Here is a 27,020-nt window from a genome sequence, read left to right on the forward strand (position 1 = left end):
GCAACTTATACTTCTTTCCAAGCAATGAGGACCTTTATTACCTCAATCTCTAATCAACATACATGAACATTAAAAAACAAAAACACAGAACAACTTTGCTGTCTTGTTCAGAATTTCACTACTGATTTAGTAACTCTTCAACAACCCAAGAAAGGCTATTACTGTTAAAATAATTTCACTAAATCTTCAGACCAAGATAGGCAAGCTACAGTCTGTGAAACAATCAATTGTTATTTTTTATTTCAGGGAAAAAGAATGTGAGCTATATATTTACATACACATATTTCATTTTTAAATGGTTAAAGAATTATATACTGATTTGGGCTTTTAGGTTACAAATCCTAAGCTATTTACTGTTTTTTTTTGGGGGGGGGAGGGAAGATGGAGCAAAACAATTCCTGATCCTGATCCAAAAAAAGCAGTGTAGAAAACTATGTAAGAGAAATGCAATGCTATAAATAAACTAATTGATTTAATTTGCTGTGAAGTAGGTTGGTATTTTACTCTCACTTAATTGTGACGCCCTAATCTGAGTGTGACAATTCTTAGATGTGTTTTCAAAGTAAAAAACAAGTATGCGATATAAAAGTGATTTATTACATACTGCGCCATAGCTATATGCAAAAACCATTTTCAAGAGAAAAGATACTAAAAAGCCAGCCACACATACAAATAGGTGTATGTATGTATATCATCAGAACACCCTAAAAAATTCACAAAGTATGACCAATTCATAGAAACCTGACATTTGGCCAGGGAGAAACCCAAAGGGCTGGAGCACATGCCTTGCCAACAGAGTACCTGCACTGGATTACTGACAATACACCAGCCCCTGCCCCCTTCCTGCCCAGCACTTCCACTTCTGATCCTGGTGGCATGAACACTAAACAGTTAAAACCAGAACAGTCAGACTTACTGAAATCAGTCGAGATTCCACACATAACAAACTCAATCTGGATGTCACAGAAAACAGAAACAATGCAAAGCAGAGGCTGAATCTGATGAGGGGTAGAGGAAAGAAAAGAGTGGAAACGTGAAGGAAATTACAAAGATGGTGACTGACAATGAGAGTTTATCAAAAGGTCAGATTTATTACCAGCAATTTAATACAAAATATATACAACTGAAGGAGCAGAATATCATGAATACCTTCATACAACATTACTGTAATTTGATGTAGATTATAATGTGGGTGTGTAGAGAGAGAGAGAGAGAGGGAGAGGGAGAGGGAGAGAGAATGCGATAGAGAGTGTGCGCGCATATGTGTGATACTGGGATCAAACTCGGCCTCAGACATGGGAAGCATGTACTCACACTACTGAGCCCCATTTGAACCAAAGAAATTCAGAATATGCTTTCCAATTTTTTAAATTATTTTAATTTGATGGTTAATTAAAACTATACTGGCATATAAAAATCATGATCACTAACCAAGATAATACAAAATTCATGGTAATGAGCGAAGGATTCATTCACTTAGTATAAGACAAACAATGGGAGAATCCAAGCATAGATTATCACATCTATGCAACTGACCCATTCATTATGAACCATAAAAATCAGTAAAGACTGATTTAGAGCATATTTATACAAATAATGGACTGGATAAAATAAAAAATAAAGGTGGTCCTCCATGATTAGTCCCTAAAGGTTTGCAATACTGTAAATTTTAAGCCTATGCGGCAATTTAAATTTTCTTAAAGATGGGGCAGGAGAAATTGTACAGTGGGTAGGATGCTTGCCTTGCACCTGTCTGACTTGGATTCTATCTTGGCACTCCAGCGGGTCCCCCAAGTCCGGCCAGGAATTATCCCTGAGTGCAGAGCCAGGAGTAAATCCTGCGCACTGCCCCATGTGGTCCAACACCCCGCTGCCCGACACAGAATAGAAACTTCCCTCACAGGTAATGCAAGTATCTCAGGACAGAACATGGCTTTTTAAATCAATCTTTTGCCATAATACAAAATGAAAAAAAGAGAAATCTACTGAAAACAGAGTATATTCAAGAGATTCAAGTTTTCATGAAATAGGATTAGGAAGACGATACAGGGAGTCAAGCTCTGAGTGGCATGCAGTGGACTCAGGCATGGATCCCTGTACTGCAGAGAGCACAGAGACAGACACTGCTGCTGGGTATATGCCCAAACCCTGTCTGCCCCCAGCACCACCACCACGCCCACAAAAAAAGAGATTTCATGACATACTTGAAAATATTGTTTAAATGGCCACTTAATCAAAAACCAAAACCACTGAGAGTCTGGAATATGAATAAGGAGACAGAAGGATAGTAATAGCAGACAAGGTGTCTACCTTGCACATGGCTGACCCAGATTTAATTCCTGGCACCACATGTAGTTTCCAGGGTCCCACCAGGAATGATTCCTAAATAGAGCTAGGAGTAAGCCCTGAGCACCAGGGCCAAAACAACAACATGTGTGGCCAAAACAGTAACAAAAAGAACATGAGTTGCCCAATTTAACCAGCTTTAATCAATGGCTAAATAAATAGCAGTGCTCCTACATTATGAAAAAAAAGAAAAAAACACGAGTTAATAACAAGAGAATATAGTTAAAATGTAGTGAGAAAGGCATTTCTATATGACCAATTTCTGAAGACTCAGAAAAGCCCCAATGCGCAAATTCCCCTCCCTTTCAGACAGGTCCAGCAGCTGACTCATCTGGCCACCTGACCTTCTATGTACAGGCCAGTTCCACAAATCATGGAGCATGAGCCCCATATGTGGCCGTGCAGCATTTCCTCCAGATTTACAATACTAACAGCCAGCAGAAACATAGCAACTCTTGATGGGAAAACTGTATAGATGCCTACCAAGCTCCATGGATAAAAGGAATAACACAGAAGACTCACCAGTTACACCATTTTGAAATATAACAATTATCACAAATTGACTTCTTATTGATCTACTTGTTAATAATTTCAGTTGCCTTTTTTGGTAACAATATGAAATAAGCTTGTTTGTGCCTAAGAGGGCAGGCTTGAAGGGTGGGTGGGAAAAGGGGGATGTTGGTGGAGAAAGGTCATACTGGTGGTGGGACTGGGTGAGAACACTAAATACCTGAAACGATTGTTTTATGAACAACTTTGAAGTCACAATATTTAAATTTTAAAAAGAAATTTAAGCCCCCATAACAAAACTCAACAATTAACTCCTGTTTGCTGACTTAAGGCTTAGAAAATAATATACAATACTTGTTTTGTTACTATTACTTTTTAATTTTAGTTTTGAATTTCAAAATAGCAAGTCACACTGTTTTCCCTCTCTATCTTCCAAAATCTTGAATGTCTTTTGAGTTATTCTAAATCTTTCAAGTAACTCACACAAGGACTAAAAATATCCTAGGATAAAAAGGTACCTCTGAAATCCTGGAATGTCCTTCATAGTGAGGAATTAGTACAAGGTAACTTAATCTCTCACTGACTAGGTATCATCTCTGGCTCAAAGGGGTAGCTTCAGAAAGCATGATCCTAAAAAGCCATGTTAATCATGATAAACAGCTGCTTTTCAAATTGTAGAGGCAGGTTAGCGACATTGAGAGATAACACGGCTAGAAAGAGCTTGGTAACACATACCCGAATTGAAAGAGATTCATTCAAACACTCAAGGAACAAGAGTCCAGTAATATGGCAATAAGAAAGGAAAATTTTGAATATGGAAAGACTGATGAATCTAGAATGAGACAAGAACACTGCATCTTTACCCTTTCTTATCAAACCTCCTTTCAGTCCAATTAGATTCTTTAGTTTTATCTAATTCTCTGAACATCACCTATAGGGGCAGGAGAAGCAGTCTCCATGACACTATTAGAACTTCAAACTTCTGGATTCGCTATGAAAAACAATCTACTTCTAGCCATGTGGGATGTGAGACAATAAAGAGTTTTTGTTGAACAGTTTAATTTCCATCACACAGAGCCCTGACTAATACTGTAATCTCTTCTGAACTTCTTTGTATCACTCACATTCTACTATGTACAATAATTACTAAAATGAACATGTACTCCCCTTCACTCCTCCTGTCCCTTGCCAAGGGCTGATGAGATAATAAAGGTAGATTTAAGGCAGGGCCTTGCATAAAGCAAGACCCTGGGCCAAATCCAGGCATCACATAATGGTCCTCTAACTGAGGCCAGAGGTTACTCCTGAGAACAGTGAGGAATAGCCCCTTACCACCTCTAGGTGTATACAACCACCCCACACCAGACTCCCCCCAAATAAAATTACTTCCCTACTATACACATTGTTCTCAAGGGTGGCACTGAAGAGTTTTGGTGAAATGGTATCACCCTACCGCACCCCTCTCTTGACATCAACGATCACTTCTTTGTAGAATGGTGAGATCCTGGTAGTGAATCCGCAATACAGCTCACGGAGGATCCTGATGTATTGGGCTTGAATGCCCTGATTGGCTAGGGCTTCAGTGACCGCTTCCGTCTCAACAGAATCAAAGGCCTTCTTTAAATCAATGAACGTTAAACAGAGCGGTATCTTGAACTCCCGCGAAACCTCAATGAGCTTGCGACGACTGGAATGGGAAGGAATGGGAGTGAAGATAGATGGTCGGCAACTACACCACCTCCGCTTTGCTGATGACATTGTTTTACTAACACCAAACATCAGCCAAACGGCACAAATGCTGGCCGACTTTGACCGTGAGTGTGGAAAGGTAGGACTACAGCTGAATCTTACGAAGACAATGTTTATGAGAAACAGCCTTGTTCCTGACGCCCCATTCGCTCTCAATGGAACGACCATCTCCGAATGCAACAGCTATGTGTACCTAGGTCGAGAGGCCAACATGACAAATGACCTGGCACCCGAGCTGCGCAGGAGGAAGAGAGCGGCTTGGAACGCCTTCAAGAACATCGAAGAAATAGCTAAGAGGACGAAGAACCTCCGGCTCCGGGCACATCTCTTTGATTCCACTGTTCTTCCTGCATTAACATATGCCTCAGAGACCTGGGCCCTACGCAAACAAGATGAGAACGCTAATCAGGTCTCCCAAAGAAGAATAGAAAGAGCTATGCTTGGAATATCACGTTTCACTCAAATGAGAGAGAGAATCCGGAGTTCTGACATCCGTCAACGATCAAGAATCAGGGACGCTGTCTCATATGCCAAGGTGTCAAAAATCAGATGGGCTGGTCACGTAATGAGATTTAAAGACGACCGCTGGACTAGAGCTGTTACCGACTGGATTCCATGGGATGTCAAAAGACCGCGTGGCCGCCCACCTTCCAGATGGTCAGACTTCTTCGTCAAGATCATGAACGATCGGTTTGAGGCCCTTCATGTTCCCGGAGCGAACAGATGCCATTGGGCTACACTAGCACGCGACAGGGACAAATGGAGACGTTAACTGGCACCCGCTCGAGAAAATCGACGACTAACGGGAAGTTAAGTGATTAAGTGACTATACACATTAAAACAGTGAAATCTGCAAATCACAATGCATCTCATTCACTTTTATATTCCATAAAACAGCATTTTTACATAGTTAATGGCAGAATAAGGTGTACAGAATGGGTGCAGGAAAAGGAAGGCATTTAACAATTTACAATGGCTAATGAGTAAGACATAAGAAAAAATAAAAGCTATAAAATCAGGAGGGGGAACAAATAAGCAAACAATTATGCATAAAGAGTAAAGAAGAAAAAAACATGCAGTAGAAGGGAGCTGTGAGCTAATTTAGAAGGAAGAGGTAAGATCTGTTTCCTCATTCACTGCTCATTTCCTTTCCCGTGACTTTCAGAGTAACTAGATCTCTCACTCTCAGAAAAGGTAGGAGAAAAAAAGATCAACAAATAAAGCTTATATTTTATTATGAAACTTGTGGTTAGTGAAACACTGGAGAAAGCATGAATACCTCATTCCTGGGGAAATAATGTCAGACTCATTACTGTCATTTTTCCCTAAACAAATTTAAAATCAATTTCATTGTCTCATTAGGGAAGGAAGTTTTGGAGGAAAGTCTGTGATCTGAGCATCTGAAAACAGCAATCCTACATTCCTACCCATAACTCCAAGATAACTTCTGTCTTCATTTCAAATTATAGTACTATCAGTATCAAGTCTATAACGATTTTTTAAAAATTTGGTTCTTTGAATAGAAACAAACATTCTAGACACAATGAATGGATAGTACATTGGGACAATATAAAAAAATGTATACTTGAGTTAAGTTCTCAGATGAGCCTACAGAAATTTATGTAATCTACAAATAAAAAAAAATTGTGGCCACTACCAGAGAAGTTATTTAAACTCTGCTGTGCAGATGAAGGTGGTAATAAGCAAATGGATCCCAACAACTGTGAAAGGAGAGCTGATTTGTTTGTAAGTCAAGTACTTTTAAGGCAGCAGATGAATAGTGATGTATGTAAAAACCACCCCAAGCATAAAATTAGCTAAAACTCTTGAAATAAATCATAAAATTATATACCACAAGTTAGGTGAACACTGTGCCTCCCTGGGATGGAGAGAGCGCAGGAGGTAAGGCTCTTTCTTGCATGCAGCTGGTCTAGTTCAGTCACTGGCACTAAGGACTACCCTCTGGGCACTGCTAGCAGCTACTCCACGAAAAGTCCCAAAGCACTGCCAGGAATGGCCCAACGTACCCTCCTACCCCCCCTCCAAATTGTGCAATATTGCATGTCAGAGAATTTTTAGGTATTACCTGCCTTACATAAAACATAAAATTTCCCAGTAAGCGTTCCAAGTTCCCCAGAGGCTAAAGTAGCTTCATTTGAGTTTTCAATATCATGAAACACTATCTGAACCTCTAAAAGGGGAGCACAGAATATACAACACTTTCAAAGTTTTGTCACTATGGACTTTTTTTTGGGGGGGGGGCAATCTCTGGGCCACATCTGAAGGTGCTATGCATTTATAAATCACTGCTGGCAGGCATGGGGGACTATGCGGCAGGCTGGGGATCAAGCAGCTTACCCACTATGCTCTCTCTGATCCCATAGACACTTTTTTTTTGGTAGTTATCTATTAAGACCACTGTCTCCATAATTATAGTATAGGAACATGCTAAGCTTGTAAAAACACAAGAACATTAAAGGAATTAAGCTCATATTCTTAATGTAAATAAGAGAAGAAACATTTAATGAAAGTTGGTGGCATGGATTTAATTTGCTCACTGACTGTGACCTTGAGGAGAAATTTTTTATTTTTTTGTATCTTAGTTTCATCATTAGCAAAGTTGCAATTACAATTCTAGATGCAATCTGTTTTGGGGGTTGACTAAAAGATATCATATACACAGGATTATACAGAATCTATAAACTTTAAGAGCTTCAGAAGACCTTTGTAATTATCTAGCAATGCCACCATGAATAAGGTAAAGATTATTTGAAGGATCTGGATTAAAATCCTGGTCTCCTAATTCTCAAATCTGCAGTTTTTTCATACTCCCCACATCTTTAATTTTCACTTATAATTTTTTTTAAACAGCCAAATAACTATAGAAGCAAAATAAGTCCTTGTGAGGAACATCAATTGAATTTCTCAAGACAAAAGAAAACTGGAGGCAATGCTGTGTCTTACGTTTCCTGTTGATAATACATGTATACATACCCTAACATAAGTGGTCTTTTGGTTGATGTGGGACCTGGGGCCACTCCAGAGGTACTCTGTCAACAGGTGTGGGTGGCTCAATGGTAGGCTTTTGGAGTGTTAGTGTAAGTGCTAGGGATCAATAGAAGCTCCAATGGTTCTGGTGCGGAGGGGGCGGGGTCTGACATTGCCAACGTTCAGTCTTGGGGAACACTGTCATGCACCTCAGAGAGCAGAGATATCTTTCCAGCCCCCAAATAAAGCATTAAAACACAAACAGCAGTGAAAAGATAAGGAGAAAGATAACTGGTACTACCATCATCAAAAAGAAGCAGATCAAGTATTACTAAAATTAATAGGGAAAAGCTGGAAGAGGCCAGAAAGAGATAAGACTATTTAGTGACACTATTACAATACATTGCTATAAAGTTTTGCAGTTCTACTATAATAGAAAAGCACTGTAGCACTATCCCCACCATTGTTTATCAATTTGCTCAAGTGGGCACCAGTAATGTCTCCATTGTGAGACTTGTTACTGTTTTGGGCATCGAATTCACCATGGGGAGCTTGCCAGAACCCGGGTCAGCAGTGTGCAAGGCAAACGCTCCAGCCCATAAGTAGTGAGTGGTCGCAAGGTCAACCTAAAGTCATAATAGAATAGAAAAATAAAAACTGATATAACAGAAAATTAGATGCTAATTAGTAATACACCAAAATAATGTACTTATTTTACTTGAAACTTTAAAAAGTTTTCTCTTCGTTACTGACAAATTAATGGGATAATTATGAAATTTATTAAAAAGAAACTGTTCTAATAGCTTTACTTCCCATGCAAAATACTTCAAGTTATCTAAATGATTACAAAAATTCATGTTCCTGTGGCACAATGGTAATTACTGAATCATTATCAATTCTTTTAAACAAAATTTCTCATTTTTGCATGTGCCAAAATCACAACAGTGTTTCAGAACTCCATCAAAAAAGATAATGACATTTTATATTTCTTCAGGTAACTGTGCTCATGTTGAACATAATACACAAATACACAATAATCCCTAGACATATGATTCTCACCCCCTCTTGATACTTTTTTTTTAATGTGGTGGCAACAATGATGAAATATGTTACTACTTTTCTATTATTTTTAACTGTTTTTGTGTACTCATCATTCAGTGATTTAAAATACTACCTGTTAAAATTAACTAGGTATCAACAGTTTCAAATGCTTGTAATACTACTATGTTAATCTAAGGGATGCTTAAAATATTTAGATTGTTGGCCTAAAGTTCCTTTGTATTATCAAATGGCTGGAAAAGTGAAATGTATTCATTATAACTCAACTGAGTGCTATAAACACATATATCTAGGTCTCTTCACTTACTTTCACACATCAAGTAGGATCGCCTATTGCTATGCTAACTGTTTTATAATTTAAGAGCTATGCTATCCCTCCTTTCTCAGTGCTCAGAGTGCCAGAGACTGAACCTGGCCCTCTGGGAAGCCCTCTTCCATTGCTTTTATCTTCAGCTGAGGCCAAAGTCAGTGGTGCTCCTGGATATGTGAGGTCGTTCCTGATGATACTCAACATGGTGGAAAGGCCTGAAATTTCCATGCTTGGATTGACTGTGCTCAGCAGGGGTCATGTGGTACCAAGACAGAACTCAGGGCCCCAGATAACTAGGCACATGCTTTACCACTATACTATCTTTCCAGCCCCCACAAAATTCAATTTTTTTCTTTTTTTTTTGCTTTTCGGGTCACACCCAACGACGCACAGGGGTTACTCCTGGCTCTGCACTCAAGAATTACCCCTGGTGGTGCTCAGGGGACCATATGGGATGCTGGGAATTGAACCTGGGTCGGCCGCGTACAAGGCAAACACCCTACCCGCTGAGCTATCACTCCAGCCCCCAAAATTCAATCATTTTTAATGAAAATAAAAAATTCTATATATCTAACATAGATACTGCCAATGACTACCAAAATATTTTTTTAACTTATCTGCCTAATCTAGTCAGTGATAGTTTCCCCTTTTCAAGTAAATGTAAATAAACTTTTAAAGAGTGAGTAACTTTGATGATTATGTAGCTAAAATAGGCAGAAAAATATACTCATATCAGATTAATAAGCATTTTTTTTCAGTTATACTGTGAAAAAAATCTGTTTCTGAGTAAGTTGTTTTATTTTAGACTTACTGAAGATGCTAAATGCATTAAATATAGTATGGATGACTACTCAGCGTATTCTAATTGGGGGCAGGAAAGATAGCTCGACCAAGAGTCTCCTTGACTCAAAGCTGTTCTAATTCTACTGGGCTTAAGAGTCATTTCTGTGAGCTATGAGCAGAGGTAAGAACATAAGCAGAAAAAGGCAATTTCTGATTTTTCACAATTCAGAGTTAAGCCTCAATTAAGAAAACCAAATGCAATCTAAAATTACAAAAACAATCACTATGGCTTGCATTTCACGTTTACTATAAATAGATAGGGGAAGTCACACTAGAAAAAGAAACGTGGAGAGACATCTATTTTGTTTTGATATTAAGTTCAACAGAAAATCAGAAAGATAAATTAGAAAGCTTCTCTAACCGAATGCAAAGATAACTATTTTGTTCTAATCTGATTCTAATAGATTTTTACGGGAATTATAATGTACCAAATTCCATAGCTTTCTTTGCATTTATGTTAGAACATGGGATTTTAAATACAATTTTCACTGTTTTATATATATATGTATGTATATAAACCTAAGGCAGTTGCCAGTTTAAAACCAGAATGTATATATGTGTGTGTGTGTGTGTGTGTGTGTGTGTATATATATATATACACATATATATGTATCTATAGATATAGATATTTTACTTCTATTTAAATACTCCATGATTCTGGTTTTAAACTGGCAACTGTCTTAGGTAAAATCCACAATAGACTATTAGACGATGTCTCCTCAACACTTTTTATAAGAGATTAAGAAAAATATAAAAGACTGCAAAGCAATTTATAAACTATAGACCACGAGAATTTGGGATTTGGATAATCTACCTTGATTAGCAAGGCTCTGTCTTAAAAGGACAACACTAAAACCATAATATAAGTCACATCCTTCTACAATAATAAAATTAATGTCAATAGCATAACTTTATATATTTACTTGACTCTACAATCAGCAAGATAAATTAAATAAAGCTTTAAGATGTGCTTAGATCCAGCCTAGAAAAGAAAAAACTATCATAAAGTAGATTCTTTTGAATCAGATTTTACCCAAAAAAGGGTAAAATTATTGCATCCAAACTGGGAAAAAAAGATTTGAGCCTATCATTTCAGACTGAAAGCTCTGAACTATCATACAATGATGCAGAGAATGGCAAACCATAAGGTAATGACAAAGTAATAAGCTGGTTTGGGTAGTAAGTAATCTTAAAAAAACAAAAAACCAGCACTGCTCAGGTAACTGAAACAGGTCAGCTGTATGCAAGGTAAATGGTCTATTCACCGTACAACAGCTAAATGCACAACAAGATTTTAGTCAAATAGCTCCCCAAAGATTGGCTAATGTTACTGACACACCTTTAATGATCAAACATATTCCACTGCTAAGACAAACAGTAAATCATAGTTGTCACCAAAATATTTCTCTACCCAGGAAGCAGAAAACATAATATTTGAGATCACAAGATACCACTTACATGAACACCCCTTTTTTGATACCAATGACAACAATGTTCCATGCATGCTTTTCAAACTGAGTCAGGTACCCTAAGCAACTCAGGAACTTCCTTATAGTTATGTGTTCTTCCTGGACAAAAGGATGAAATGTCTCAAACCAAAAAGTCTTTGAGAAGATTTCTTGCACAGAATTATCAACTTACCCATCAGATTTGAGTTCATGAAAGGTGTTGGGGACAAGCCTTCATGGCCCCCTAAGCGACTGTCATTCAAGTGGTCGCTGAAATGAGGACTGTCTGTAAAACCCTAGAGGAAAAAAAAAAGAGAGAAAGAGGTCATTTGTCAGTTCTGATAACTGAGCACAATTACCTCAACTAATGAATACACAAAATAATAAATGGCCATTCATAGCCTAGGTCTTTGTTCATTGCTTGAAAAGTTAAACAGCAGAAGTGTTCCTTTTATTTAAGTCTTCCTTAGTCCTACAGGGGTCCCTGTATGGGCCCAATAGTTTGCTGCTGAGGTCCTCTGGTTCTGGGAATACTAGGGCACACGGCATAGCAGGGAGGTGAGGCCCATGGGAAACCAAGAATTGTACCTGGGGCCTCAGGTGAGGTATGTATATAGTAGGGTTCTTTGTTTTTCCATCTCTCTCTTAACCAAATGTAGTTTCCTTATCAATCTTAAAGATTAGTTTTATAATTTCTTTACATATTAATGGAAAGTTCTATGGATTTTCTTTTTAAAGGGATGAACAAAGAAAACATGCTTGAGTTGTAATAAACTGTAAATAAACAAGTTTGTCACTATTTTCTCTGCTCCCAAACCCTACTAATAGAGGACCAGGCAATTACAAGTTTTACTTAAAAGACTAAAAATGGCTACATCAATATGCAAAAAATGAACAAGTTCCTAAATTGTAAATGCAAATAGAAACATCAATTAACATACTTTTTGTTTTTAATTTTTATTAGTGAATCACCGTTAAGTACAGTTACAGTCTTATAATCTTTCGAGCTTGCGTTTTAGTCACACAATGCTCGAGTACCCATCCCTCCGCCAGTGCCCATTTTCCACCACCAATGGTCCCAGCATCCCTCCCACCACTCCCACCCCATCCCGCCTCTGTGGCAGGGCATTCTCTTTTGCTCTCTTTCTCCTTTTAGGTGTTGTGGTTTGCAGTAGAAGCATTACCAGAATCTGGAAAAAAACCAACCCGAGTACCCAAGAACAGATACTGGTTAAAGAAACTTTGCTACATCTACAAAATGGAATATTATGCAGCTTTTAGAAAAGATGAAGTCATGAAATTTGCATATAGGTAGATCAACATGGAAAGTATGTTAAGTGAAATGAGTCAGAAAGAGAGGACAGACATAGGTTGTACTCATTTGTGGAACACAAAGTAACAGAATGGGAGACTAACATCCAAGAACAGTAGAGATAAGTACCAGGAGAATTATTCCACAGCTTAGAAGACAGTCTCACATGCTGGGGGAAAAGGTAGCTCAGATAGAGAAGGGACCACCAAGTAAAGGGTTTTTAACATACTTTTTAGTATAACAAGATATACTTCTACAGAAACTGAACTGGGTTAAAACGAAAATATTAAAAACTGTTTTGTAAGAATCAAAATACTGACACCTCTACAACACAAAAATAAAGTCACTGGTATAAAACACCTCCAAAATCATGTTATATATAAATAAGGTTTGGACCATAGTTATTCAGAGCCATAGTTATTCAGAACTAATGCCCTATACCCACCTGTCAAATCAGAAAAAAAATTAGCAAAGAGAAAAAATCTTACAAAGAGGGCCAAAATAAGACAAAACTGCCCTGGCTTACAGAAAACAGAAACCAGCCAGAATCTCCTGGAATCATGAAACCATCAAGCACTGAGCACTTATCTTTGCCCAGACTACAAGTGATCATTCAGGGAGAGTGAGTGGGGCCGCAGCAGGACTCACTCTCCATGTAGCCAGGCTGTCGGAGCCAGGACCTAAGGGCAAATAACACTCCAATCAATATTTCTCCTGCAGCAAAAGTCACAATTTCTTCTGCTGTTCTGTTTTAAAACAAATCTCCCAGGATAGGGGGTATGGTGCCTCCAGCAGGTCAATCTGTACCTGTGAGGCGAGTGCATCAGCAGCCTGATGGCACCGTCAGACTTTCAGATACCCCTAAATTACTGCTGTGCCTTTGGCCAGACCCCAAAAACTTGGGACAAAGTTTACCAAGAAAGTAAACGGCCAAAAGTTAGGTATGTGGGAAACACACCCACAAACCACCTCTGGCTCAGCTATATAATTGGACGCATGGCCTCTCTGGTTCCTGATTGAACTGCTTAATGGCCATGATCCCAGAGAATGAGAAACAAATCTTAAAACCCAGTGGCTTTTGGCAGAAATGGTCCGGTCCCTGCAGTAGGTTACCAGTGCTGGGCCAACACAGGTGGGAATAGGTTTCATGACTTGGCCTGTTCCCCTGGAGGCCCAGTGGCTGCCATCCTCCAGTGGCCATTGGACAGTCAGGTTTGGGGCCACAGTGACGAGACATGCAGGGCCTCACGGGATGGGGGTGGAGCCGGTCCTGTCCTCCCCACCCCAAAGAGACCCCAAGTCATTGCCCACGAACGGCCTCTCTGGCTCCTTATCAATCTGCTTAATGGCCATGATCCCAGAGACTCACAAACAAATCTCGAAACCCAGTGGCTTTTGGCAGAAATATGTCCGGACCCCACAGTAGGTTACTGTCGCCGTGCCACTCCAGGGGGAAAGGGTGTTGTCCCTCCGCCTGCTTTCCCCTGGCGGCTCGGTGGCCGCCAACCTCCAGAGGCCACTGGACAGTCAGGCTTGGGCCCACAGTGACGAAACTTGTTGGGCCTCATGGATGTGGGGGTGCTGGTTCTGTCCTCCCCATCCCAACGAGACCCCAACTCATTGCCCACGAATGGCCTCCCTGGCTCCTGATGAAGCTGCTTAACGGCCATAATCCCAGAGACTCAGAAACAAATCTCGAAACCCAGCGGCTTTTGGCAGAAATGCATCCAGACCACGCAGTAGGTTACTGTCGCCGGGCCACCCCAGGGGGGAAAGGGTGTTGTCCCTCCGCCTGCTTTCCCCTGACAGCTTGGTGGCCATGATCCTTCAGAAGCCATTGGACAGTCAGGTTTGGGCCCGCAGTGATGAGACATTTTGGGCCTCAGAGAATGGGGGTGGAGCCGGTCCTGTCCTCCCCACTCCAATGAGACCCCAAGTCATCGCCCACGAACGGCTTTTCTGGCTCCTGATCAAGCTTCTTAACGTCCATGATTCCAGAGACTCAGGAGCAAATCTCAGAACCCAGCAGGTCTTGGCAGAAATCCCTCCAGATTTAAGTGTTAAAATTTCAGAATTTCAAAATTGTGCAGCCACTACTGCAGCCACATGACATCATACGTTATTCATAACCAGCAATAGAAAACAAATTGTCTATTGTTGCCTTTTCAGCAGATCTGAGTGTTGGGGTAAAATCTCAAATAATAATGGTGGGTGTGGTGTTGAAATATTGAATGTGATCAAGGTAGAGAGAGAGTAATGTGGAAATCATCTGCCCCACAGGTAGGGGGAGGGTGTGGGTTGGGGGTATACTGGGGTTGTTGGGGGTGGAGAATGGGCACTGGTGAAGGTATGGGTGTTTCATTGTATGTCCGAGGCTTAGACCCGAAAGCTTTGTAACTGCTCTCATGGTGATTCAATAAATAAAATTATAAAAAAAAAAATCTCCCAGGAATTTTAATTTTTAAATAAGTCTTTCTTTCCTCATTATTTGCTTAAGAGTAACTCATACACATGTGATAGATTTATCTGCCAAAGCATCATGAAGCAGAAGCTAGGTGTAAAAAGAGAATGACTTATAGCTATGGTCCTTTCTTGGAGTTCCCTTTTACTGAAGGGAGCTTAAAACTTAAAGTGCGAAGTGTCATAGCACAGTTTTACACACCACCTGGGTTTTTTCCTGAAACTCTTCTCCCTCTGCCATTTGTAGGCATGCAGTCAAAACAAGGCATTAAAACCTGTTAAACAATAACTGAAATATGGCTCGCCATCCTTAAACAATAATTACTTTAGAAGAATGTTAACAAAGATGCATTTGTATGTCAGCCATGCTGTTCACAGCTCATTTGAATGGTAAAAGATAATGAAAGATTAATTTTATAAGCACTTAGAAATTCTCTTTATTCTTGAAGTACAATAAAATTTTTCCTTCACAAATATAAAAATTTTTCCTTCATAAATATAAAAATTAAGCAGACAAATTACTCCACCAACTGAAGGGCTGGAGCGATAGCACAACGGGTAGGGCGTTTGCCTTGAGCTCAGCCAGCCCGGTCGACCAGAGTTCGATTCCTCGCCCCTCTAGGAGAGCCCAGAAAGCTACCAAGAGTATCTCAACCGCACGGCAAAGCCTGGCGAGCTCCCTGTGACGTATTCGATACGCCAAACACAGTAACAATGTGTTTGTTTGTAATGTCTCAAAATGGAGACGTTACTGGGCCCGCTCGAGCAAATCGATGAACAATGGGAAGACAGTGCTACAGTGCTAAATATAAAAATAAAAACACTGGTTTAAACAAAGTCATTTCCAAAAGCATACACATATATCTAAGTTTAGGGCACACACAGTATATTTACTGTATAGATATATGCAACACCATTTAATACAAAGCTATCTACGGCTAAGAACCCACCATTAATATGTACTAAAAGAATACAAAAATTATTTCACTATCAAACATAAAAAGACTACAATATGTAATATCTCTAGTTCATGTGTGTCTTGTCCACATATTGCAGGCCATAATATAGCACTTACTTTAAGATTATTTATTTCCCAGCATACTCATAAAATCTGAGGCTGTCATATTATGCAAGAAAATAGGATTCTATAAACTTCAAAATTCTAGTACAAACACAATTTGAATATGGATCTTCACTTTCTACTCAAGTCCTCCTGTCCAGAAAGGCATACTATTCCTCATTTTAGTAAAACTGGGGCTGAAGCATATGCTTTCTATATTAGGAGCACTCGGTTTTATCTCCAACACGCGTGGTCTCTCAAAGCACTGCCAGGGGTGAGCCTGAGCACTGGCCAGAAGTGTGTTCAATGTGAGCAATCAACCACGAAAATAAACTATAAAAAAACAGAATCATGGGTACTCAATCATTGAATAACTGAAACCCAAGCACAAAAATTTGTACGTCTACAACTGTACCTCATGGTGTTTCACTAATAAAAATTGAAAAAAAAAATAAAAATAAAAAAACAAATATCTTACAAATAAAGGTAAAGGTAAAGGTAAAGGCCCTCCCGTTGATCGTCGATTTGCTCAAGCGGGCCCAGTAACGTCTCCATTGGAGACTTTGTTGTTACTGTGTTTGGCATATCGAATACGTCATGGGGTAGCTTGCCAGGCTCTGCCGTGCGGGAGAGATACTCTCGGTAGCTTGCCGGGCTCTCCGAGAGGGGCAGAGGAATTGAACTCGGGTCAGCCATGTTGGCTGCGTGCAAGGCAAACGCCCTACCGCTGCCAGCTCCACAATAAAAATTTAAATAAAAAACATAAAAAACCCAAAAAACACATATTTTGAGTTTTCAAAACAATTGATTTACTTCGGCCTGTTTCTGAACTTATTATAATTTGAATCATACTTTATGCATTTATGTGCTTGTGTATGTCTTGGACTTCTTTTACTCAAGTCCTATATACTTTTCATTGTCTCAATAAATGGATTGTATTCTGTAGGTGTATGCGTGCACCAAATATATTTAAAAAAAATCAAAATGTTTTCCCCTGATAGTTTCATTTTAGAGCTTTTTCCCCTTGAAGTTTCATTTTAAAGCCATACTACTAATTTAAACTGAACATAATAAAATATTTCATTCTACTAAATGTAAAAAAAAAGCATTTGATAATTATTTATATAATAAATCACCCCCAGTTTGTGTCCTCAAAAGTAAGTACTTCTTTCCTTGGCTAATGTTAAAATAGCGCACTTAAAAAAGTTATTTCACTAAACCAGTAATTAAGGAGTAATCAACAGAAAACTTTCCCAAGTTGAAATAAACTCATGGTTTTTCTAACCAAAGTTCTTTTTCATTTCTTTTCTTTTTTGTGTTTGGGTCATAGCCAATGTTTCTCAGGGGTTTAGGGGTTATACCTGGCTCTACACTTTGGGATTGTTTCTGGCTGTGTTTGGGCGACCATATTGGATGCTGGGGATTGAATCCAGGTCACTCACATGCAAGGCAGGCACCCTACTTGCTGTACTATCTCTCCAGTCATAGAATCACAAGATTTCACACCAAATGTTGAAATTTATTTGCCTCTGTTTTGTCAAAGTCAGTAAAACCACCCAAAAATTCTAAGTCTCTGAAAATTCTGGAAGAGGCTGAATATAAATGACTGGTCACACTTTAATCAGAAGGGAAATGAAAATAAGTAGAAAAAGCAAAGATTAAAAAAGAAAAAAGTTTCATATATTTATTTGCCTCTATAATAAATTACCAAAATAAATATAAATTTTAGATCCACTGTCTACTGTCCACTGTCCCCCGTTGTTCACTGATTTGCTCGAGCGGGCCCGGTAATGTCCCATTGTGAGACTTGTTACTGTGTTTGGCATATCGAATACATCACGGGTAGCTTGCCAGGCTTTGCTGTGTGGACGAGATACTCTTGGAAGCTTGCCAGGCTCTCCGAGAGGGGCGGAAGAATCGAACCTGAGCCGGTCGCGCAGTGTGCAAGGCAAACGCCCTACCTGCTGTGCTATGGCTCCAGCCCAAATTTTAGATGAATTTATTATTAAAGCAAATCATTGAACTTGTTATTTCTCAGTTAAAGAAACCTATGAAAAAGTCAAGATGGTTGAACTGATCAACACTGTCATCGGAAGAAGGGACTATGTCTTGATGCCTCATAGCATTCTCATCACTAGTATAAACACCTCAACAAGATTATCACATACAACTAAAAAGATCTCAAAACAGTAACGGCCATGAACAACAAGCCCACAGCCAACATCGTGCTTAGTGGTGAAAAAGTGAAAACCTCCCTCTGCGATCAGGTACAAGGCAAGGATATCTACCTTCTTCACTATTATTCAATGTAGTTTTTGGGGGTCCCCAAATGGTGATCAGGCAAAAATAAATAAATAAATAAATAAGTGAAAGGAATTTTAACTGGAAAAGAAGTTCAACTACCATTATTTGCAGATGACATGACAGTATACAAAGAAAATTCTGTAACCTTCACTAAAAAACTTAGTAACAATAAACCAATATAGCAAAGTAGCGGGCTACAAAAACAACGCATAAAGATCTGCTGTTTCTATATTCAAATTGTGATCTGTAAGATGAAGACATTAAAAAGGATGACTGATCCCCGTGAAAATAAGTGTCCAGTGGCTGGAGAGATTAAAGAAGGGAAGGTCTTACAACGCAGCCACAGTGATCACAACCCTGCCTTAAATCCCCAGCATCCACATGGATCCAATCATGCCAGGGACAGCAGAGGAAGGTCAAGGTATTACATTGAGGGGGGGCCAGTAGGGGAGGGAAAGGGGAGAGGAGAGGCAGTAATGAATTCCATTATAATTACTGTAACCAAGAGTATTCAAGAACATCCAAGAACAGATGACTGACAGGATAAACAAACTATGGTAAAAGTAAAGTAAAGTAAAGTAAAGGCCCTCCCGTTGATCATCGATTTGCTCGAGCGGGCCCAGTAACGTCTCCATTGGAGACTTTGTTGTTACTGTGTCTGGCATATCGAATACTCTCAGTAGCTTGCCGGGCTCTCCGAGAGGGGCGGAGGAATCGAACTCGGGTCGGCCATGTTGGCTGCGTGCAAGGCAAACGCCCTACCGGCTGTGCTATCGCTCCAACCCAACAAACTATGGTACATATACATAATGAAATATTACTTGATCTAATGAAAAGATTAAATCATGCAACTTGCTCTTTGATATGGATTGATCTGGAGAGTATCCTGCTGAGTGAAGTTAGTCTGAGGGAGAAACACAGAATGATCCCTCTCATATGTGAGATTTAAATATATGAATTAAAAAAAAAAAACAGTTGGAGGAATGGCTTCTGCTGGAAGGTACTCAAAACTGAGACTTGGCAATCAGCAGCAAGCTCCTGATTGTCGACACCGAGACATTGGTGGGGAGCAGACATTCCGGTGGGAAGCAAGTTGTCAGGCTGCTTTAGGCATGGAACCCTGGATTAGCAGGTTTGTATTCCACAATGCCGAAATTGAAATTTAAAAATAAATAAAATTTAAACATTTAGAGAAACCTGTCCATATATTTCATGGTATTAAATGGAAAAAATAATGGCAAATTAGCATTTATCCCAAAACCTAACATGTGTAAAACTTATATAAAAATGACTAGAACATTTTTAACAGTCACTTTTTTCTAATCATATTTTCTAAAATTTCATGACAACCATTTACTAAGCTTTTTAAAATAGATTTTTCCCCTTAACATGATTAATATAATTTTCACTTTAGAAAATTGAGAATCCACAGAAATATATTCACTGAGCTGGAAAAAAAATTAACCTCAACAAAATACAAACATAAATACCATAAACACATTTCCTTCCTATTTTAAGTGCTTCTAAAGTAGCTCCGGCATATAAATATATCCAAGTAGTCATGCATCCATAACAATGAACAGAACATTGACATATTTAAAATCCTATGAAATTCTCTCAAATTATTCTAATATGAAACTATGAAATAATACACCCACAATCCACCATCACTGTCGTGTAAGCTCATCTACCAAACCAGATTCAAAGACTCATGATTAAATCTCAAAAGAGATCAAGTAGCTGCAAAAATTTCTGGGGTACACAGGTCCCTGGCCAAGAACTCCAGGCGAGATCGGAAGGAGAGAGGAGTGAGCCAAGTCCTCACCCTGCTGAAGCCCCACAGTCACACTCAAACCCGATAGCTGCTGCCAGACCTATCGGGCTCCACCATGTCACAACTGAATTTCAGAGACGCCAAACTGCTAAGAATTTCAGGTACACAAGGGTTTGGTTTGGTTTGGTTTTTGCTGAAAACTCTGGGTCCTCCGCATACCCATACTTCCAGAAGCCCAGGCAGCCACACCTACATTTCACCACCACCACCATCTAAGGCTAAATATTCTGTATTTTCTGGAGCGGCTACACAACATCTCCAAAACTCTACAATACTGACTCCCAGAAGGAGCACATCAAATTTGATGAAAATGTAACGTAGAAGCCAAATAAACTCAATTAACAAAAACATTAACACAAAAGGTTCAACTAGCAACAACAGGTTAGTAAACTCTCCAATAAAGACAATCTCTCCATGGTGAGATTTAATAATTTTCACAAATTTTCTTTAAATGAAGCATTGCTTGGCAATTCCATTAGCCTTCTACTGGTAACAAGTAATATAAAATAAATTACTTTGGGCTGTTACAGGGGCAGGTTTGAGGGATGGTTGGGAAAATGAAGACGGTGGTGGAGTGGTCACAGTGGTAGTAGATTGGGGTTGGGATACTGAATGTCCATTACAAATGTATCATGAACAATTTTGCACTCAGCACATTAAACAATTGACATCCAGAATATATAAAATACTCACAAAGATCAACAGTGAAGAATACAAAAACCTCATGAATAAATGGGGAATGTGAATGAGTAGACACTTCTCAGAGGAAGAATGGCCAGTAGGCACATGAAAAAATATTCAGCATCACTCTTCATTAGGGAAATCCAAATCAAGATGACAATGAGATACCATCTTAGACCAGTGAGAATGGCACATAAAAAAAAATAGGAGGAACTGTGTTGGTGGGGAGGTGGTGAGAAAGAAGTTGTCATCACTGCTGGTGGAAAGAAGTTGTCATCACTCCCTGGTTCAATCTCTCTGAAAACCAGTCTGGAGATCTCAGTAAACTAAGAACTGAGCTGCCATATGACCCAGCAATTCCACTTTTGGGTATCTACTCACAAGACACAAAAATACTCATTCAAAAAGACATATGAGTATTTTGGTACACTAGCCAAGAAATGGAATCAACGTAGGTGTCCAACGACAGTTAAGTGAAGACATGATACATACGCACAATGGATTACTACAAAGCTGTAAGGAATGGTGATACCATGCAATTCGCAGCAAAATGAAGGGAACTGGGAGATATAATGTTAAATGAAACTGGAAGAAGGAGGACAAACACATGGTAATCTCACTTATATGTAGTATATAGAATAACTAGATGTTTTGAAAGGGGGATGTCTAGATCACCCTTGGCCCCAGGGTACAGGGAAAAGAACAGAGAAGGAAAGAACTCAATGGGAGTTGGGGGGAGGAGCTGGGCAAGCAGCAATGAGCAGCAATGAGCAACAGGGCTGAGGGGATTTGAGCACATCAGTGGTATGAAGGAGTGGTACAGCAAAATACTTAACCCACCGAGTCAACTACACTGAGACAAGAGATTCTTCAGAAATAAAACTTAAACAAGAGATCCTTCAAAACCAAACCTTTAAAAAGATGCTGTCTGTCTGTCGAGGTGGAAGGCTGAGCATGGGATGGGCAGGGGCGGGGAAAAGACTCTAGGAACCCTGGTGGAAGAAAGAAGACACTGGATTGTGAAGTGGAGGTAGGATAGGTGCTAGAACATAGTGTGTCTAAACTCCACTATGAACAACTTAGTAAATCACGGTGCTTTAGTTTTTAAAAAAAAGTCTGTCATAAATATTGAGATCTTAAAATGATGACAGATCACTTTACTAATGAGAATGCCATGCAGCTAAAGAACTGTGGGAAGAACCAGTGATGGCAAGGCTGGGAAAAGAGCCCTTATGTCACTACTGGTGGGGATGTTCTCTATGCAAAACAGAATGGAAACTTCTTTCAAAAACTACAAACAGTAGTTTATGTTGGATAAACAGTAGTATATCCAACATCACATAAAACTCTAAGCACTAAGCTGGAAGTACCCCTGAGCACTGCTGGGTATGGCCCCCAAACAAAACAAAAATAGAGATCTATATGAAGAAATGGACGTTACCTAAATCTGTTGTAACAATCACTCCACAATACATGCAGTAAAATAAACCATCAGGCTGTATATGCCATATAACATACATTTTTACAATAATACATATTATTCATTTTGTAATAAAAACTGAAAATAAGGCCAGATAGACAGCTCAGGGAATTAGAGGTACACTGAGACTTAAGTAGCAGAGCTTCTGCTGTTTCCTAGCAGTAGCAGTTCCCTCCTTTCATCTTCTCGGTATTTTTCTCAGCTTCCCTTATTCGACTGTTCAGAGCTTCTACTGCCTTTTTTTTTTTTTTGGTATCACCTACTATGTTCTTCACTTTTGTCACTTTTGACTGTAGGATTTTCATTTCAATGCTGATACTTCCTTGGACTTTGCTAACTATCGTTTCTTTAAACTCACTGAACATTCTCATCACAGTGTCACTAAAGACACCATAAGAGGATTTACAGGTGTTGCTTATATGTCTTCAGTGATACTGTTTTTGCTCACTGAGTTTGGTGGGTTTCTATACAAGAGCTGCAGGGTGATAAGTTTACTATAGGTACTCTGAATCACTGAGCATAACTTGAAGCTGCTCTCCCCTGAGGTGGGCCCAGACAGCCTTACGTCAGGCTCTGAGAACCAACCCACACATTCGAGTTGGCCGAGTATCACCAGGAGCTGCCACTGGGCCCACTAAGCACTGCTTGGGAGGCCAATCCCCAAAGCTGAAAAAACTATAAAAACCTTAAAATCCTTTAGATTATGTGAAATATAAATATATTTGCTGTAATAGAAATTGCAAACATGGGAAACTTTAAAATCACAGTAGCTACTAAAAGAATCATATATATGTAGAACTTAGAAACCCCCTGGTGCAAAAAGAAAGTATAAGACTGAAATGGCAAATAGTGTTTTGCCGTTATTATCAAGTAACTTTGATCTTAAAAACACTAAAGAAGGTCTCAGGACATGCAGACATTCCTGAACATACTAACTGCTGGATTTACTGAATTCAAAATAAACCATGACCCTCCACTATCACAATATCATTAGAACCTGGAAACTCCAATTAAAAACTGCTGATTTAAGGCAGACCTCATTTCAAACATGAGGGAAGACGATTCAGGTAAGTCGAGGGGGAAACCTGAGGTTACAGAGTTAAATGGCAGGTATCTAATCTTGCTATGTAGAAAGCCAGATTCTTGGCTTCTGCTTATAAAATATCAGTAGCCAAATATTCAGTGATATTTGGTACTAAGGAAAGCAACTGCAGAATAAATGTGGTATAAAATTTCCAAGGATATCTTGAGTGAACCAGTGCTTCCAGTCTTATGCAAGAGAAACTATAGTGCAAAATTTGAAATTTGACTGCAGAGTTCATTTCTCCATCATTCATAATGTACTGCTCTCACGACTTCCACTGATGAGACAAATCCATGATTCTTATCAGGTAAGTCTACTTAAAAACGGCATTTCCATTTTCTACTTTCATAAAGAATAAGTAAGGGAGGATAGAGTAAGGGAGAGTAGATTACTATCACACTTAACACAAAGAACAAAACAATACATTAAACAGCAGCTTAAAAATAACAGATATAAGAAAATGATCCTAAAGGGAAGGGCAACAAAGTAAACTTGGTGTTTGTGTGCAATAAAGAGAAGGAGAGGGAGAGGGAGGTTAGGAAAAAGGAAGAGGAGGAGTGAGAAAAGGAAGGGAGAAAAAGGAGAGGGTAAGAGTTACTGTTAATTTCAGACACATGGAAGATAAAAAATATCATTGATACCACGCCCGCAAAATGAGGAATGTTAAAGGAAGTCCTCTGTCAAAGGAAACTGTGAAGTAATAAATAAGTCGGTCTTGGACGTGGCAGTGTTGGGTCACATCTGGCAATGCTCAGGGGCTACTCCTAACTCTGAACTCAGGAGTAATCCCTGGCAGTTCTTGGAGTATCATAGGTGGTACTGGCAGTGAAACTTACATCTGTTGCATGTAACCCTATACAATCTCTCCAGCACTAAATCTGTTATTTTAAGCCACTAAATTTGTGGCATATTTTCAATACAGTATCTGTATACTTTTTAACAAATTAGGAATATAAAAATTCACCACTTCCACTCAACATCATAGAAGAAACTATAATTAAATAAATGAAGGAAATCAAGACAGAAAAGAAACTTAAATTCATTACTCACAAAAACAGAACACCCTAGAGTCCAGGAAGTAGCTCAAAGGGCTGGAGTGCATGTCTTTCACAAAGCAGGTCCTGAGTCTGATCCCTGACATTACTTGCCCCACCACCCTCACTGGCCAGCAATACAGTTGTCTGGTGACTCTCAAGTACCATAGGATGGCTTTCTGGAATACCCTGGCAGTGCTGGCCACCATAATTGAACTGCATGGCTCACCTGGTCAGGCCAAGATCATCAGGAGTGGCCCCTCAATCCCAGGAAAGGGGGGCAGGGGTGCGAGGAGGAAAGGCGAAAAAAATCCTCCAGTTTGTACAAAAAAAAAAGCTGCTACAACTACTGAGATTATCAAGGTGTAGTATACAAAATCAGCATACAAGAATAAAGAGCTTCTGGGGCTGGAGCAATAGCACAGTGGGTAGGGCGTTTGCCTTGCACACAGCCGACCCGGGTTCAATTCCCAGCATCCCATGTGATATGTGGTCCCCTGAGCACCGCGAGGGGTGGTTTCTGAGTACAGAGCCAGGAGTAACCCCTGTGCATTGCTGGGTGTGACCCAAAAAGCAAAAAAAAAAAAAAGAGAGAGAGAGAGAGAGAGAGAGAGATTCATTCAGTCCCTGGAACTACATACAATCCCGCAAGTCCCACTAAGAATGATGACTGAGAGCACAGCCAGGAATAACCCCTGAGCACTGTTGGGCATCCCTTCCACATCCACAATAAAAAACAATGAAACAAAAAATCTCTAATTCTATAGGTTTATAAACGGGCATGAATAACCAGAAATGGTGTTTCCACACTGACTGTGCTAACTGGCCTTTACTGGCCTATCCCACCAGTAGCTCACACTGAAATGTCATTTAAGTGACACAAATTGCAGTACCAATGTTGAATTAAAAGCATGTTCACGACATCAAAAATCTTCAACTACTTAATGAGAAATGAAAGGTGAACAAGATCTATTCATTGAAAACTAAGAAAAACTGAAGACCTAAGTATATATACTATATTCATTTAATCAGAAAATTCCACAACACAAAACTAACGAATTCCTCTTAAACTGACATGCAGATTGGCGGGTAATAATCCCAAACAAACAACAAACACTGTCCTCCCATTCATTGATTTGCTCGAGCGGGCCCAGTAACATCTCAATTTTTGAGACTTATTGTTACTGTGTTTGGCATATTGAATGCATCACGGGTAGCTTGCCAGGCTTTGCCGCACGGGCAATATACTCTCGGTAGCTTGCCGGGCTCTCCAAGAGGGGTGGAGGAATCAAACCCAGCTTGGCCAGGCTGGCTGTGCGCAAGGCAAATGCTCTATCACTGTGCTATCACTTCAGCCCAATAATCCCAAACAAAATCACGAAAGACTTTGATAGCTTTATGAAGGCTTATGAAACTTTATGAAAATTTTCTTAAGACTGGGTAGTCTTTGGAGGGAAAAATCAATCTTCGTCATGTTTTATAGAGAAATAACCTCACAGTGCACATAAAAATAAGTTGTTCAACATACTATTTCTTGACACTGTAAGAAACAACTCAGCTTAATTAGTATGCAACACAGAAGAAATCCATGTTGGAGGGATATGAGAGCACATTCTTAAAAGTTTAAATTAGCTACAGTCTATTAAAAATAAATCTAACGCCAACAGATTCTATAGCATGGATATACTGGCTCCGAGGGCCTCACACTGCTTACTGGTATCTACTGAGCAGATTTATAGAAACTATGATCTTATTTTTATAATAATTTTTTATTTACTTAAAGAGTGATTTAAAGTTGATAGTTGAGTTTTAGGCATATATTTTAACACCAATCCCATACCTCCACCTGTGTTCCCGTACTCAATTCCCCCCATCCTAAACTATGATCTTATGAAAATTTGTTTGGCTTACATATTAGGAACTCAAGCCCAGAACACATAATTCATTTGACTTAAGTTCATCTGTCTAATGAGAAAAAAATATTCAGGCTTAAATTCTCTTATTTTTTTGTACCACAAACTGGAATTTCATTCCCACTGAAGGTTTCATACCAAGTATTGTTCCTATTTCTAAGCTTCCATTATTGCTGAGTCATCATCACTAAAATTTAATTCTATGCTGAGTGTCAATTACTGCTGGGTCATCAACACTACAATTCTACTCCTTAATATAATAATCTTCCCCATGAGAAGGAACACTATATTGTCCACAGAATGTGGACTGGATATTTCTGCTATCCTCAAATAATTACAATAATGGCAAAAAAAAAAAAGCTGAATTCCACTAACTTTTCATGAATGAAAGAAATGAAAGGGGGGAAAAAAGAAAAAGTTTAAAAGCCCAAAAGAAGACTGTAAAATCCCACAAAGATGGGGTTAGTGGGAAATGCAGAGTCCTTTTCAGGCCTGGGGGATACAGCTGGGGCAGATACTGTAACTGCAGATGCCCTGGGTTTGATTTGTGGCACCGCACAGCTTCACAAGCACTGTTGGGGGTTATTAAAAAAGAAGGCAAAAAT

At 39.3% G+C, this 27,020-nt stretch overlaps 1 protein-coding gene across 4 annotated transcripts in view; it reads right to left on the reverse strand.

Annotated features, from left to right (window-relative positions):
- TCF12 (transcription factor 12) overlaps positions 1–27,020 on the reverse strand; it is a 321,390-nt gene that overhangs the window by 177,112 nt on the left and 117,258 nt on the right. For all 4 annotated transcript variants that reach the window (XM_056130730.1, XM_056130729.1, XM_056130728.1 and 1 more), the window contains exon 5: positions 11,447–11,549. In XM_056130730.1, the coding sequence (XP_055986705.1) occupies positions 11,447–11,549 (103 nt within the window). The remainder of the gene's footprint in view (positions 1–11,446; positions 11,550–27,020) is intronic.

Source organism: Sorex fumeus, unplaced genomic scaffold (assembly GCF_029834395.1).
Source record: "Sorex fumeus unplaced genomic scaffold, SorFum_2.1 ptg000081l, whole genome shotgun sequence".
In the NCBI taxonomy this organism is placed as follows: Eukaryota; Metazoa; Chordata; class Mammalia; order Eulipotyphla; family Soricidae; genus Sorex; species Sorex fumeus.